This window comes from Ixodes scapularis, unplaced genomic scaffold, assembly GCF_016920785.2.
Source record: "Ixodes scapularis isolate PalLabHiFi unplaced genomic scaffold, ASM1692078v2 PGA_scaffold1__304_contigs__length_218370807, whole genome shotgun sequence".
NCBI classification, from domain to species: Eukaryota; Metazoa; Arthropoda; class Arachnida; order Ixodida; family Ixodidae; genus Ixodes; species Ixodes scapularis.
The window spans coordinates 202035918-202049405 of record NW_024609846.1 but is presented as its reverse complement, the minus strand read 5'-3'; the positions used below and the strand labels follow the sequence as shown (position 1 = coordinate 202049405).

General features: G+C 48.1%; 2 protein-coding genes across 2 annotated transcripts in view; one reads left to right on the top strand and one right to left on the bottom strand.

The window, feature by feature from the left end:
• Positions 1-4994: 4994 nt before the first annotated feature.
• LOC8051185 (integrator complex subunit 1) lies at positions 4995-11893 on the bottom strand. The gene has a single exon (XM_002435432.5). It carries the CDS (start codon positions 11742-11744, stop codon positions 5367-5369), a length of 6378 nt encoding a protein of 2125 aa, XP_002435477.4. The 5' UTR covers positions 11745-11893; the 3' UTR covers positions 4995-5366.
• A 171-nt stretch (positions 11894-12064) lies between these two features.
• Positions 12065-13488, top strand: part of LOC8051184 (cation-dependent mannose-6-phosphate receptor) — a 37850-nt gene continuing 36426 nt past the window's right edge. The window contains exon 1 of the mRNA XM_029986865.4: positions 12065-12300. Coding sequence (XP_029842725.3) covers positions 12134-12300 — 167 coding nt within the window. The 5' untranslated portion in view covers positions 12065-12133. The remainder of the gene's footprint in view (positions 12301-13488) is intronic.

Below are 13488 nucleotides of genomic sequence, written 5' to 3'. Positions count from 1 at the left end.
AAACCTCAGCCCTGTTTTTCAGTGGGCGCGGTGTTAGGGTAGCGCCGATTAGGATATATCTCTGTGCGTTGTGTGTTCTATGTGTTTCTCCCCTCTTGTCCTGCCCTGCGGGCTGTTTTTCATCATGTCGTTTGACCAGAACTTGATTCCGTGCCGACGGAACAGAGGGGGCACGGCGTGGCGGCGGCGGCGATCGTGCTTTGCCTTCATTTCTAACAATCGATTGTTTAGAAGCCTGGAACGGAAATTTATCTTTCTCGATATGCTCGAAGATGCTGGAAGATGCTTCGAAGTGCTCGAAGATGGAGGATCTGCACAGCACTTACAAAGCTCCTGGTCTCATTGTTCAAAAGCGGCGATGAGGCACGGTAACGAGAACTTGACTGCATTGCTCTATCTGCATTCCCATGTGACACGAGTAATACGAGCATTGTTGATAGCACATGATACCAATTCACTGATCGGTGCAACTTACTGGAACAGCTGGACGATCCTGAACTCTGCGACCGATAAGCATGCGGCAAAGACGTCTACACGCGACCTACATTCAAAACAACGAGGGATTAACACAACCACACGCCGTCGATTTTGATTTGAAAGCATTTTTATGCGAAAGCATTAACTGTCTTGGAGTGGAGCTGGCGGTGCCTGTAACCGCGTAAAAATGAGACAAAAAAAAAAGTTCAGCGTTTCCACTCTGGTGAAGAAGGAAGAGCAGCGGAGCTGTACTATGTGCTGCCATCTATGAGCGACAGCAGCAACCAGACAACCGGTAAGCCGGCTGTCTGGTTGCCGCCGTCTACCCAAGCACTGTAAGTCCTCTCATTGTACGCCATCCTTGGCGAAAACCAAGAGAATAGGAAAAACCGACCAGAGAGATTTTTGAAGCTTTTATTATTCTAAGCATGGGCGAGTGATGTGTCAGCTTTCGGTCTATTTAATTAACAGCTGAAATGGCCTTTTTTTAAATCGTCTTCCTGCGGCGAATTTTAAGTGTCCCCCTCGAGCTTGCGGTCCCTCGGGCGTGTAGTCCCTCGTGCCTGTGTGACCAATAACGCTCGAGTTCATCCCGCTTTCTGTACCTCTTTCTTTTCTTCTTTCGTCAATATACATGAGTGAGTGTGCGCTTGTCGGTCGTCTACGTGCTCCTCTTCTCTGTCTCTGTCCTATAAACTCGCGCTGGAAGCAAGTCATAGCGTACCACTACACGGGCGCCTATATCAACAGAGACGAGCTGAAGAAGTTTGTTTTTGACTCAGTCAAGCTCTGTGTGGACATTTCACTCCGTGTGCTCTGTGGGACGTGTGATATGGGCAGTTCTAACCGTGCCATGTGGAGATTCCTTAACCTCTCCGGTTCCCGCAGTTTTGTGATCGTATGCAGTGTGCCGCATCTCTGTGATGATGATAAGCCATTGTCCATGCCAGACCCCGCACATATGTTGAAAAATATAAGAGAGCACCTAAATTGTACGAAAGGTTGTAATCCATCTAAGTGACGTGGTAGCCTCCAAGTTCAATTTACCAAGATGCAATGCATCTAAGTGACGAGGTAGCCTCCAAGTTCAATTTACCAATCAGGGAAGTCTCAATAGAGCATGTGGAGATGGTACTAAAGTTGGACACTGAGCAGCTGCGTGTGGCAAGAAACTTAAACAGTGCTCACGTGTCAAATGGCGTTCCACGAAAATGAAAGTTGGAAAAGCGGTGCAGCTATTCAGTGAAGCTCCCTCGGTCATTCGGTATATTATCCAACAAAACAAACTGCCGGTTGAGGCCGAAGCAACTGCCTGGTTTTTTCAAACTGGCGTTTAAAGGGTACCCCTAATGACTACTCGGTTGCCTCGAGTTTTGCGAATGAGAGCAAGTATCAGGAGGCCATTTCAACTCTGAAGCTCAGTATTTAAGTCGTTGCGAGCTTGGGGATCGGAGTGAAGAAAATATGGAGGCCATGCCAAAGCTGGGGTACTAATGTCGACAACTGTAGTGTTGCTATTGCACAGTGTTCTTTCGAAAGAGTGGGGCTACAATTTTGTGCTGATAGGACGGTTAGCTCAAGACTGTTTTGAGAACCTGCTTTCAGTTGTCAGGATGATTTCTCCATTGCGAAACGCATTTGACGTGAAAAGTGCATTCAGAATTATGAAATTGAGCCAGTTCATCAGTCCAAAAAAAATTCATGCTACGACATTGACGACAGCACCTACCTGGTAAATTTCCTCTCCGCCGAAATCAGGAGAGGATGAGATTATAGAAATGGAACCACTCTCTAGAGCCGAGTCCGACATTGTTGTTCATTTGGCAGGGCTTTTGGTTAAACCTCTGCTCTCCGCTGTAGAGTCGTGCCGTGTCTGCACAGGAATGCTCGCTGCAGAGGAGGCTTCCGAGGAGCATGCTCTTGTGCTTATGAAATGATATGTTCAAGGTGGAAAACACCTCACTTACGTCAAATCTTCCATTTTTTTTTTTTTTTTTTTGTGGTTGTTGTGAGGGAGTATTGAAAGCGTTCTTAGAACAAAAGGACATTTGTCTTTTGAAGATCCCGATGAAGACCGTGAAACAAATTATTGTTCCTCCTGTTGAGTGCAGCGAACACCCAGATCTAATACGCAGGTTGTTGGAGCGTTTTGCCCTAATGCGCCTGCGAATTTACTTGCATTGGCTAAGTCAGCCGTAGGAGCCGGATGATTGCTATGGTAGCAAGGTCGCCGATATGAACTCGCAGTAAGATGCAGCTTTTCGCTTTTGTAGAAATAAATATTGTTGTATACTGAGTTTAGGTATTTGTGCCTTTTTCCTGTAACATAGCATCTGCTAGTGCACGTGTTATATAGTACAAAAGGTTATTAAACAAGTGCATAATATTCAAACTGAGCTCTGCAATAAGTGTCTCCTAATGGTAAAACAGATTCTCCATTTAATAACCCGTCTCACAGTCGCTAAAATGTATAATATTTTGCGATTATGTGCTACTTCATATCTCGAATAGTACGCACAGGGGTTGCCAATTTAAAGTGCTACACTCACTTTAGCAGAAAAAAAGTGGGGCAATAAAAAATTAAAAAAAAGACGTGAGAACCTAAAGCCCGTGCGCTTGTCATATTTGCGTCGCATCCGCTCATTTATTTTTTATTTATATGAGTAAAAAGACCCTCTTGGATCCACGTCTAAGTTGGAAAATATACAACACGTAATGGAAGTTGCTCTACGTAAGCGTACGTAAGCGCATCCTAGACTATACTCTGTTTCACCTTATGATCTACCGCAGGAAAGGCTACAAGCGCGAGCTCCTTAGGGCACATCTCGGCGGCACAAGCTCTCGTGCGTTAAGAGTAGCTCCCAACGCTATGAGCTCGCGCTTCTAGCCTTGTCTGCGGTACAACATAAGGTGAAACGGAGTATAGAAGTAGCCCACCCGAAACAGCGCATCTGCACGCGATTAAACCAAGATGGCGGCGACGACGGAGATGTCTCTACCCTGGACGGAGGCCCGTGTATTAATTTGGTTATCAATTGGTTTTAATGGGTTCCATCGATCTGCGAGCACACTCGCCAATGAGTCTCACCAGTTGGAACTATTTTTGCAGTTGGAACCTAAATGAGTTTCGAACGGTTCCTTTCTGTTGGTTCCAATTGGTTGTCCGAAAACCTAACTGGTACCAATTGGAAAATTCCAATTGGAACCTAATGGGAATTGTTATCTGGGAAGCTTCCCCTCGGACATGTTTACACTTGTCTTGCAAGGAGCGTCAAATGCGCTCAAATACGCCAATGAATGGGCGGCCCTTGGAAGCGGCGGAGCACCCGCTCGTGGCAAGTGTCTTGACGTTTCCACAACAATGATTGGCGATACTTGTGCGCATGAATTTTATCAGCGAACTTTATCTCCAATAAATATTCTGCGCAACCTGTGTTTGATAAATTACTAAAGCCCGTGCTGCGCAAGCTCCGCTGCATGTGCCGGTAGAAATGTAGGTACAGGCTAGCAGTAACTGCTCGCGTGTACCTACGCCCCCAGCCTTCTCCATGGGGCTTGGGTACGCAAGGTAATAATTAACAAACTGTGGCATCAAAACAGGAGGGCAGCCCCCCACCCCATCTCCGAAATAGTACCGACACCTCCGTTGGCAAAAGTCAAGGGTCCTCTTGTCCGCTTTACGACCCAAACTCTTTCGACATTCATCCTTCGATTTTTGCCGACGTATCCGAGCGCTTTCGATCACCGGGTGTACCCCCAAAAAATGTGCCTGTTCTTTTTTTTTTTTTTTTTTTTTTTTTTTCTCTCGTAAAAGTAAATTATGCATCGCCGAATGCTGCTTCTCTATACAGATGTAGCGCTAGAGATCTGAACTAGATGCTAAAGTTTGAGCAATAAACCTTATTTTATTAAAACGTTATGATTTTCTGCAAATTTCAATGGGAAAATGGCGGCCGACGGGGCTCTCGAATCCATAGAGCACCGAAAACAGGCAAAAATGGGCCCCATTTTCTCATCAAAATTCGCAGGAAATCGCCTAACTTTTGAATAAGATATCGACTCGTGCTGAACCTTTGGCAACTGGTTCGGGCCTCTAGTGCTACATCTGGGCAGAGAATGAGCGTTCTACAACGCAATTTCGCTTTTGCAAATATATATATATATATATATATATATACTTTTTTTTTTTTTTTTTTTTTTTGAGGGGGGAGGAGTTAGTTCTTGGAGAAGCGTAGAAGTTCTACTAGCATTACAGCGCATACCTGAGGGGCCTGACTGATTTTTTAAAATATATTTTTTCTGATTAGGAATAGCAAATTATGTACGGCTGCATCAAATATCTCGACAAGCACTAAAATGCTTGCTTTTGAAGCTAGACAAGAATAGCCTTTAAGCACTTAACATTTTCATGAATTACTCAACCTAGTCATATCCAGAATTATTATATTGGGTCCAGCACAATTGGAATTGTACTTTGGCATATAATCAGTATCTCCACATGTGTAGTACAAACTTAGTTGTATGATCGAAGCAGCATTTATTTCCAAATACAATAAACATTCAAATATTAGAGCGCTGAAATTGTCAAATGAAGCAAGATTAAAATCACATGACTGCAGGCCCCTGACATACATGGGGGAATTTTAATGCATTCTTCTGTAATTCAAACAAAAATTGTCCATATCATTTCTCGTTTAGCTCACTCAGTAGATGGTACAGAGCACTCCAAGCTCCCCAAATTGTCTAAGCAATTCCATTCAAAATTTCCTTTCTCAGAAAACTAAAAGGACTCAAAAGAACTGCATCAGGGCACTAGAAATGATACCCCCAGCCACAGCACAGTTCACAACTGTCATTTGTAAACTTAGCAAAATGCAAAATAGCCTTGCCTAGTTCCCGTATTGCATGTTAAGCAAGAGCAAGGTCTCCGTTATGGGGACAGCACTGTTCACATTGGTGCTGATCCCCACCTGGAATGCCTTCTGCAGCAACATGCTTCCATGCTCTTCTGCCAAGACTACAAACTCGGGCAGACGGTCCAATGCCATAAGAACCAAGTCCCTGCGCTCGCTCGCAAGGCATTGCAGATAACCAGAGATAAACTGGCCTGCCGTTTTTGGATTGTTCCTAATACTCAGAAGGAGCAGCTTGAAAGCCAGGCTGCAACAAGAAGTATTTGAACTTGTAAGCACAACACACTGCAGCTCGTCCTGGTACGCCTCCAAAACGTCCGGCTTCTTTGCTGAGACTGCCTCGAGGTCCTTAAGCGCAGATAGTATTTCCTCTGGGTCGGTCGAATCCCTGTCGAGAAGACGCCTCAGGTCCCTGCCCCCTCCACTTCGGGAGAACCCAGAGGACTGGCCAAGAGGGTGTGGCACAGAACTTCTGGGGCCCGAACCAGGTTCCATCCCAGGTTCAGCGGCGTGCTCAGACCCTTCGGAGTGCAAGTGGACCATACAGGTTCCAGCCAGAAGTGTCTTCAAGCTCATCATGTCCGGAAAAATGCTGGAGACATCTTGAAATGAGTTGTGGTGCACCTGGATCCATCGTCTTGCTGCAGTTGGATTGGTGTGCAGGTACTGGTGAATCAGAAGCAGAAAGCGGTTGAGGAGTCCCATGATGCGCTCCCTTTCGTGATTCCTCATAAACTGCATGTGCGATTGAAAGGCATCGACGTAGACGTTGAAGATGTCGTCCACTGTAGGTGCCCTCGTGTCGGAGAAAAGCTGGGGGGACAACAGCTCTAGAATGCCCAGCATGTGTACAAAGAATGAAGCGTGGTTTCTCGAACCGAAGAGCAGGGTGCCCATACCTGAGCGGCTATGCAGAAGGCTGGCCATCAACGGGAGCTGACGAAGCAAGAGTTCGGGATGGGTAGCAGCCAACTTCCTCGCAGCCAGGTGCAGGTCCGAGAGCTTGTAATAGGCCTGCTTGTTGTAGTCGGCGATGGACAGTGCCAGCAACAGTGTGTGTGACAGTGTGTCTACCTTCGTTTGGCCTGAGGTCTGAGGCTCAATGTCCTTCAGGACCTCAGCTATGGCATCCGAAGTGAACACAATGCCAGGAATGAAGAGATAGAGCTGGGTGAGCATTTCCTTTGCAGCTGTTCTGTGCTCCGGCTCATTCTGGGTGATGGTCATCAGGTGCAGCACAACAGAAGAGACGAGGAGCTGATCGGTGCAGCCCTGCTCCAGCAGAGGAAGCCGCGTGGAAATCTGGAGTCTCTTGTCCGTGCTGGTCGGAGACTCCTCCTTGGGAGCGGGAGTTGCCGTGGCTAAGAATTCATTAAGGATGTAATCAGTCATGGAACACACCTGATCTGGGCTAAAGACCAGAACCTTTTCTGGGGTGTAGTGCTTAGGAATCTTTTTATCGCGTCCCTGCCATATCTTCGGGATAAACATGCACGCCTGGAGGAAGTCCAGCACAGCAGAAGGATCATACTTCTTTATGGATGCCGGGGAGAGGATCTCATTGATAACCATATGTAAGGTGGTCCAGTGAGCTCTGTGAATCAGAAGTGCAAGCAAGTACGGCCGAAATGTGGTCCTCAGGAGTTGGTTGTTAGTGCTGTTCTGGAAAAGCAACTGGTGCTGAAGCTCTGGCGAAGACGAAATACATTCAGGTTCCAGGTGTTCCAGCCAGTCGACGATGACAAAGCTTGTGGTAACTTTCTCAGATTCAAACATGTTTTCGCAAAGGATCTTTGAGAGCGCATGGATCAGCTGCTGACTGTCACCTATCTTGATGGCTCTCTGCACCAAAACGCAGAGTGCCTCTTCAAATCGTTTTGACTCGTGGAGTGCAACCGATGTGAGGGCCTCAACAATGTTAGCAGACTTGGCATCAGCAGGCGTCAGTCTTCTTGGAGCCTGATCCTTGTTCCTCGAAGACGAGTGTGAAGTGCAGTAGTGCTTCAGAATTGCAGTGAGTGGTGACGCTGTCTTCGTTAACTCCAGGATTTTTGTGCAAACCCAGTGAAACTTGAAAGTCAGTGGGGAGTTTGAAGCTTCCCTCTGCTGGGCAGCAATAGCCAGCCTGAAGAGAGAACATGATATGAAAGACTTTGCATACAGTGCATTGACAAAGACCTCTCTGTGTTCATTTTCTAAGATGTGTTCACAAGTGTGAATGAATTCAGCCAGTGCACCACCAAAGAGACACTTCCTTAGCACATCATGAGAAAAGGCTTTCTGCAGCTTCCTAAACAGTTCTTGCTCCTGCTTACCCACCAGCTTCCCCTTTTGTGGGTCTAGGCCAAAAAGCTGAATCACAGCTCCAGAAATGGAGTCAAGGTGAGATGCCTCAGTAACCCGTGGAGGGGCATGCTGGATGACGGACGTTGGAACCGGCTCAATGTCATCAGCATCCATTGCACCATCACCTATATCGTTCTCTCCCAGGAGCCTGTAGAACCTCTCACCGCCCACAGCTCCTCTCTGGTGCTGCACTTCAACCAGCTGGGACATGTAAGCCTTATCGACCACAGCTTGAGCCACAGCATCTTCGTCATACTCAACAGCTTTATCCAGGCAGCAAAGAAGCTTGCTCATACTTGGAACTGGGATGCCAAAAGACTGTATGAAAAGCACGAGCTGGCTGGGATCCAGATCTTTCAGGGCAGCATCAACAAGGACATCCACCGATGACCGAATCATCCTGAGCTTGAGCCAATCTGGCAGCAGCAGGGCCTCCTCAGAAGTATCCACCAAGAAGGCTTGAGGTGGATCACCTCCTTTTGGGAACCAGGTCTCGAGGAGAGCATTGAAGGTTTCAGGATTTGTTTGTGGAGGTCCGTACGTCAGCAGGATGATCATGGAGTGAACAACTAAGATGTGCATTGTGGCAGTCTCTCCTGATGGCCACTGCAGAGTGATGTGATCTTGACATTCATACCAGAAGACGTCTTTAGAAGGCTTCCGTGCATTCTGGAGATAGCGGGTAAAGATGTCAAGCAGGGAACAGTGAAACAATTGGCTGTAGATGGTACTTGTTGTGTCTTGCAGGAGGATGCAATTTACGATCGTCGGTCTCTCGATTATCAGTTGGGTGATGTCTAGGGATAACTCTGACAGACCTTCGTCGGGAGTGTAGGTCGCTAGGAACTTGACATAGGCTGTGATAGCAAATGGATCATTCTCGACCTGGCACGCTTGTCGTAAGGTGGCACTAACATCGTGCCTGACCACACCAAAGTGGGGAAGGGAGGGAATGTCTTTCAGAAGCCAGTCATGGCTGTTTAGTTCAGTGCTCTGTCCTGCATCAGTTATCCCCGCCTTTTGGTTGAGCACAACCATAAGTCCCTTCGTAGCAAGGGTCCTTGCACCTTGCTGCTGAGAGCTAAGTCGCCTCATGAAATAGTCAAGGACTTCACATGTGGCCTGCACATCTTCATCCGGGTTCCTGAGCAACTTTTGTAAATGTTGAAGCAATTGCTGTTGCTTGCGCTTCTTGCTCTGAGGTGCTTTGCCTTTCCCCTTTTCCGGCTTCTCTTCCTCCAGGTCCCCATTCTGGCTGCATTCAAGTGCATCTGTAAGCAGGAACTCACAGAGACACTGAACAGGCAAAAGGTCAAAAGAGCCTTCACTAGACTCCACCAGTTCTGCCAGCCAGGGCATATGAGAAGTTCCCTGCCTCTGAATGATGTCAAGCAGGAAGTCTGGGTTCCGGCTCCTGCAGAGCAGATGGCCCAACTTGTGAGTTTCATTAAGGGCCTTTAGCTGATCTAACACTTGCAAAGGAGGCCTTCTGGTCACCCCCTGAGGGTCCATAGTTATCAGCTTTGAGAGCAGGAGGCTGTTGCTCTCAGTGATTGTCACTTTTGTTGAAGCTGCTGCTAGGTGAGTTTCAAACTCGAGGATCTTTTGCTTTTCAATCTGAGAGATTTGCATCTCACGAGTCTTGATTTCATCGGCTTTCTCACCAACTGCCAGCGTTGGTGGTGGAAACACGAAGTGATTGGTGATGCACATCTCCATCATACTGCGCAAAGTTGGATGACTCCCCCACGCAACCTCACCAAACGTTGATGGGTTATGTGCGACAACAATCAGTAGCATAATCCAGGCCTTCCAGTAGTAGTCTGCAATAGCCAGGTTGGGGGGAGTGTAGCCAGACGGCAAGGTGATGTTCTCGGGATGATGGTAAGCACAGAGGTGGAAAATGATCTCAATCAGGTCTGTTCTCTCCACAACAAGCACGGGATGAGAATCCTCTTTATAGATGGCAGAAGCCCTTCTCACCAGCTGTTCAACCAACTCCAAGGCATCAGAAGGGTTCAGCGGGTGCTCCTTAGACATCCCAATGACAAGGATGCGGAAGAGGGTGTCCTCCAGCACTGGAACATCAGACGCCAGTCTCAGCATGAGGGGCCTGTCCCCCTCTGGGGGCCAGTTGTCCTTGCAGTAATGCTCCAACTGTTCCAGAAAGAATGTCTTGTGCAGGCAGTGAATGAATTCATTCCGGCCTGGTTTGAACATTTTTGGCACTATAGTATGCAGCCACCAGACCGTGTCTCGTTGGATGGTGGCTACTTGCATCTGGTAGTTACGCAGTGCTGAGATGTCCTTCTTCTCTCCTCGGAAGAAGGCTGTTGCCGCCTCTCGCACGGCAGGGGTTATGGCCAGAAAGATGGCCTTGACAATCAGGTCGGTCAGGGACACAAAAAGGCGTTCCTTGAGGGTCTGGTCCACTTCCTGAAACTGGGCTTCCTTGCGCTCCTGCATTAGACCCAGACAGAATGCTGTAAAGTTAAGGTCATGACGTAACGAGCGGATAATCTCCCGAAAGAGCGCGCGCAGGCACCGCAAGTAGTCGTCCTTGTTAATCAACAAGTCTTGGAAGACTTCAGCAAGGACCTTGGCAGCCTTTTCAGGAGAGTGCTGGAAGATGACGGAGAGGAGCTGCATGTTATTTGGATTCCTCGAGTTGGAGAGTTCATTGTAGATGCAGTGCTTGAGGACCGTGCTCAAGTTGTCTGCATGTTGTCCCAGCAGCTCTTTGGCACACTGCATGAAGTGATTCACGACCGGCTTGGTCTTGAGTCGGATACGAATCAGGTACACGATCACGTCAACGTCGTGCTTGTTGTGCTGGTTGCAGTTCATGCACACCGTGAGCAGGAGATCTTGAGCAGGCCGGGTGAGCTTGGGGTTTTGCAGCCACGTCTCGAGCCTGTGGGCTACAAGCGACCGCACTTCGCTGATCCCGCACGCACAAACCAGGAGTCTCAGCAGGTTCTTTGAAATGTCCATCGGCTGCCTCCGAGTCAACTGCTCCTGGATGACCTCGAGGATGTAGTGCTCAATGTTTGCCTGCGATCCGGCAAAGCGCGGCACGACAACTATGTTCTCGGGGTTCTCTTTCAGGTCCAGGTGCAGACTCGACAGGGAGTCGTCGTCGTCCATCGCTTGCACCGGGGGGCTTGGACAGGCGTCCGGCTTGAACATGAGGTCAGGTGCGAGCATGCTCTTGGGCGGCAGCCTCGTGTTGAAGGCTGTGAGCACGTTGTCGACGAAGTTCTTGCACTCGTCGTGGTCCACCCAAATCCTGTCACCGAGAGAGTCTTCAACGAAGGCCTTCACGAACTGCTCCGGCCAGTTGACGCTGTCCTGGAAAGCGGCCAGGAGCAGGTTGCACGTCAAGACCGACGTCAGGTTGTTGGCCTTGGTCTTAAAGTTCACGGAGACGTCGCGCTTGAGCAGGCTGCTGAACGCCTCCACGACGACCTCGGAGTCGAAGACGCGGGGTCGCGTCTTGGCCAGGAACATCAGCGTGAGGTACAGCATGGGGTCCGGCTTCGGACGGGTGTTCTTGAGCGTTTTCGCGGCGCCGCACATGATCGACTCGACTTTGTCGTCGTCGCCGAGGTCTTCCGCTTTGAGGACTTTGCTGAGGAAGTCGGTCGGGTCTACCTCGACCGCGATCACGTCCCACTGGTCGCTCTTGGTCGGGACCTCGCGCTTGACGTGCTGGGAGGGCGCTGGGACGCCGAGACGAGCGAGCGAAGACGGCGCGGCAGCGGCCAACTTGGGCTTCTTGGACGACGTCGAAGACGACGACCCGCCGGCGCCTTCATTGCGCTTTCGGTCCGTGCTCGAACTGGCGCCACTCAGAGAGGACGACTTGGCCGAGGGCTTCGGTTCCGGAATGTCCGCTGCGGTCGCCCGCTGTTTGGAGCCGAGGGCGATGAAATCACCGGGAGGGAAGAGCGCCTTCACTTTGTTCGGTCCTCTCTTCTGAGAACCCTTCCCCTTCTCGCGCTCCATGATGGTTTTTATGCGATGGTTATCGTTTCTTTCGATCACATTTTACGCCTGTCGAAGGATCTACCAAAATACTATTTGCTCCTTAAAGCACCGGAGAGCAACGCTGTAGCAAAGCTACAAACACAAGCCATGTTTGCTGTTTTCCTTGAGAGGTTGATTTATGCGCCACCAGTTTCGTAGAAGAATAAATTTATTCGGAATACGTTTGTAATCATAAATCTATAATTTAATCTAGCAAAACATTATTTCAATAATAATAAATATTTATTTTGTATTACAAGTTGTAACTGCGATAAATAAATTACGAAGCAACGGCGCGTTTGGCGTCAATGTTGACAAGCAGGCGCAGTGGAAAGCAAAAATAGTGTGCGGTGTGATCATCTGCAAGTATGTTTGTATACGACGGAAACGTATCGGTACCTTTGTTCAGTTTCCTAGTCTTTTTCTGTTTTACGTCGTACGTTTCTAGTGTCACGCCAGACTGCGTCCTCGTGAACAAAGATTCTGCTGCTGAGAAGGCGTTCTTGGAAGGTCTGCACGATCTGAGAGGAGAAACGTAAGGAGGGATGCCGCGTCTCTTTAATCATTCAACGGCATTATACGTTAATTGCACTGCCGCCGACCGTTCTAAGCCCAATTACCCGAAACGAGCCCGTAATTGAGCCCATGTGGTAGTCGAACAAGTGGTCAGAGCCACAGCCACGTGCTATGCCCCTCACATCGAACTCACTTCAACTTTTACTACTGCCACGTTTTAAAATGAACATCATTCGAAACGTGCGATGGTATTGTAAGCTGGGGTTGTATGCTTTGAGTGGTACCTTTTTGCATTGCAGGTCGCCATTTGGTGTTGTGTTTTCTTCCGGTTCTCGCGTGCTTACTGCCCCTAATGCTGTATTTTGTTTTATATAAATGGGCAAGCTTTGCAACTGGGTACTGGTTGCATGGCTCTTATGCTTCGAGGATTGAGAGTAAGCATTACCCTTACCACTTACATTGCTTTTACCGAGAACTACTGATCAGGTATCAAGTTTGTTGTGCTTTTTTATAGGTGTCTTAATCTTAGGTTTTAAACACGAGGATACCTTTCGAGATTGACAGGTATTTCTGTAGCAGAAGGAAAAATGCTCCAGATCTTTTTGTTTACAACGTATTTTTCCCAGCGAATTTGGCAGGCTCCATGGTTCAGTTACGCCACCAATGGATGCATTCACTACAGTCACTGCCTTCGTCAATGCCATCGTGGTGGCATCCACCGTGTGAATGAAAGGGATCGTTGGCCGTTTGAAAGCCTTGCATAAACCATTCAAGATTTTGTACAAAGGTGGCCGCAGATGCTGCATTTTGTGGACCAAAACTTGAAAGAATTAGCTTACCTGCGTAAAGAGTGCAAAATTAAGAGCGTGAATTTTCTACTAATGTTTGCAAACGCTGTCTGCTAATGAAAGATGTCTGATAGCAGAAAAGCCGACAGACGGTGGCAGCTAAAAGCGGGGGCACAGACGCCAATTTCCGACAACAGACAAGGTTTCCGGCTCAAATGTGGCGCAAGCTTTTCCGGTGTAGTGCATGGTTTTGTTACTGTTGCTAGTAGAACACACTGAATAAATACAAATCTAACAAGAAAACCTTTTTGTTTGGCTATTTCGGCTATAACTTAACAGCTGCCACCGTCTGTCGATCGTTGCACCAATTAAATGGCTTTCGTTTGCAGATGGTCATTGTAAATAGTGGAACAAGTGTC

Coding starts and splice junctions, on each gene's coding strand:
- LOC8051185 (XM_002435432.5), bottom strand. CDS start 11,744: ATGGAGCGCGAGAAGGGGAAGGGTTCTCAGAAGAGAGGACCGAACAAA.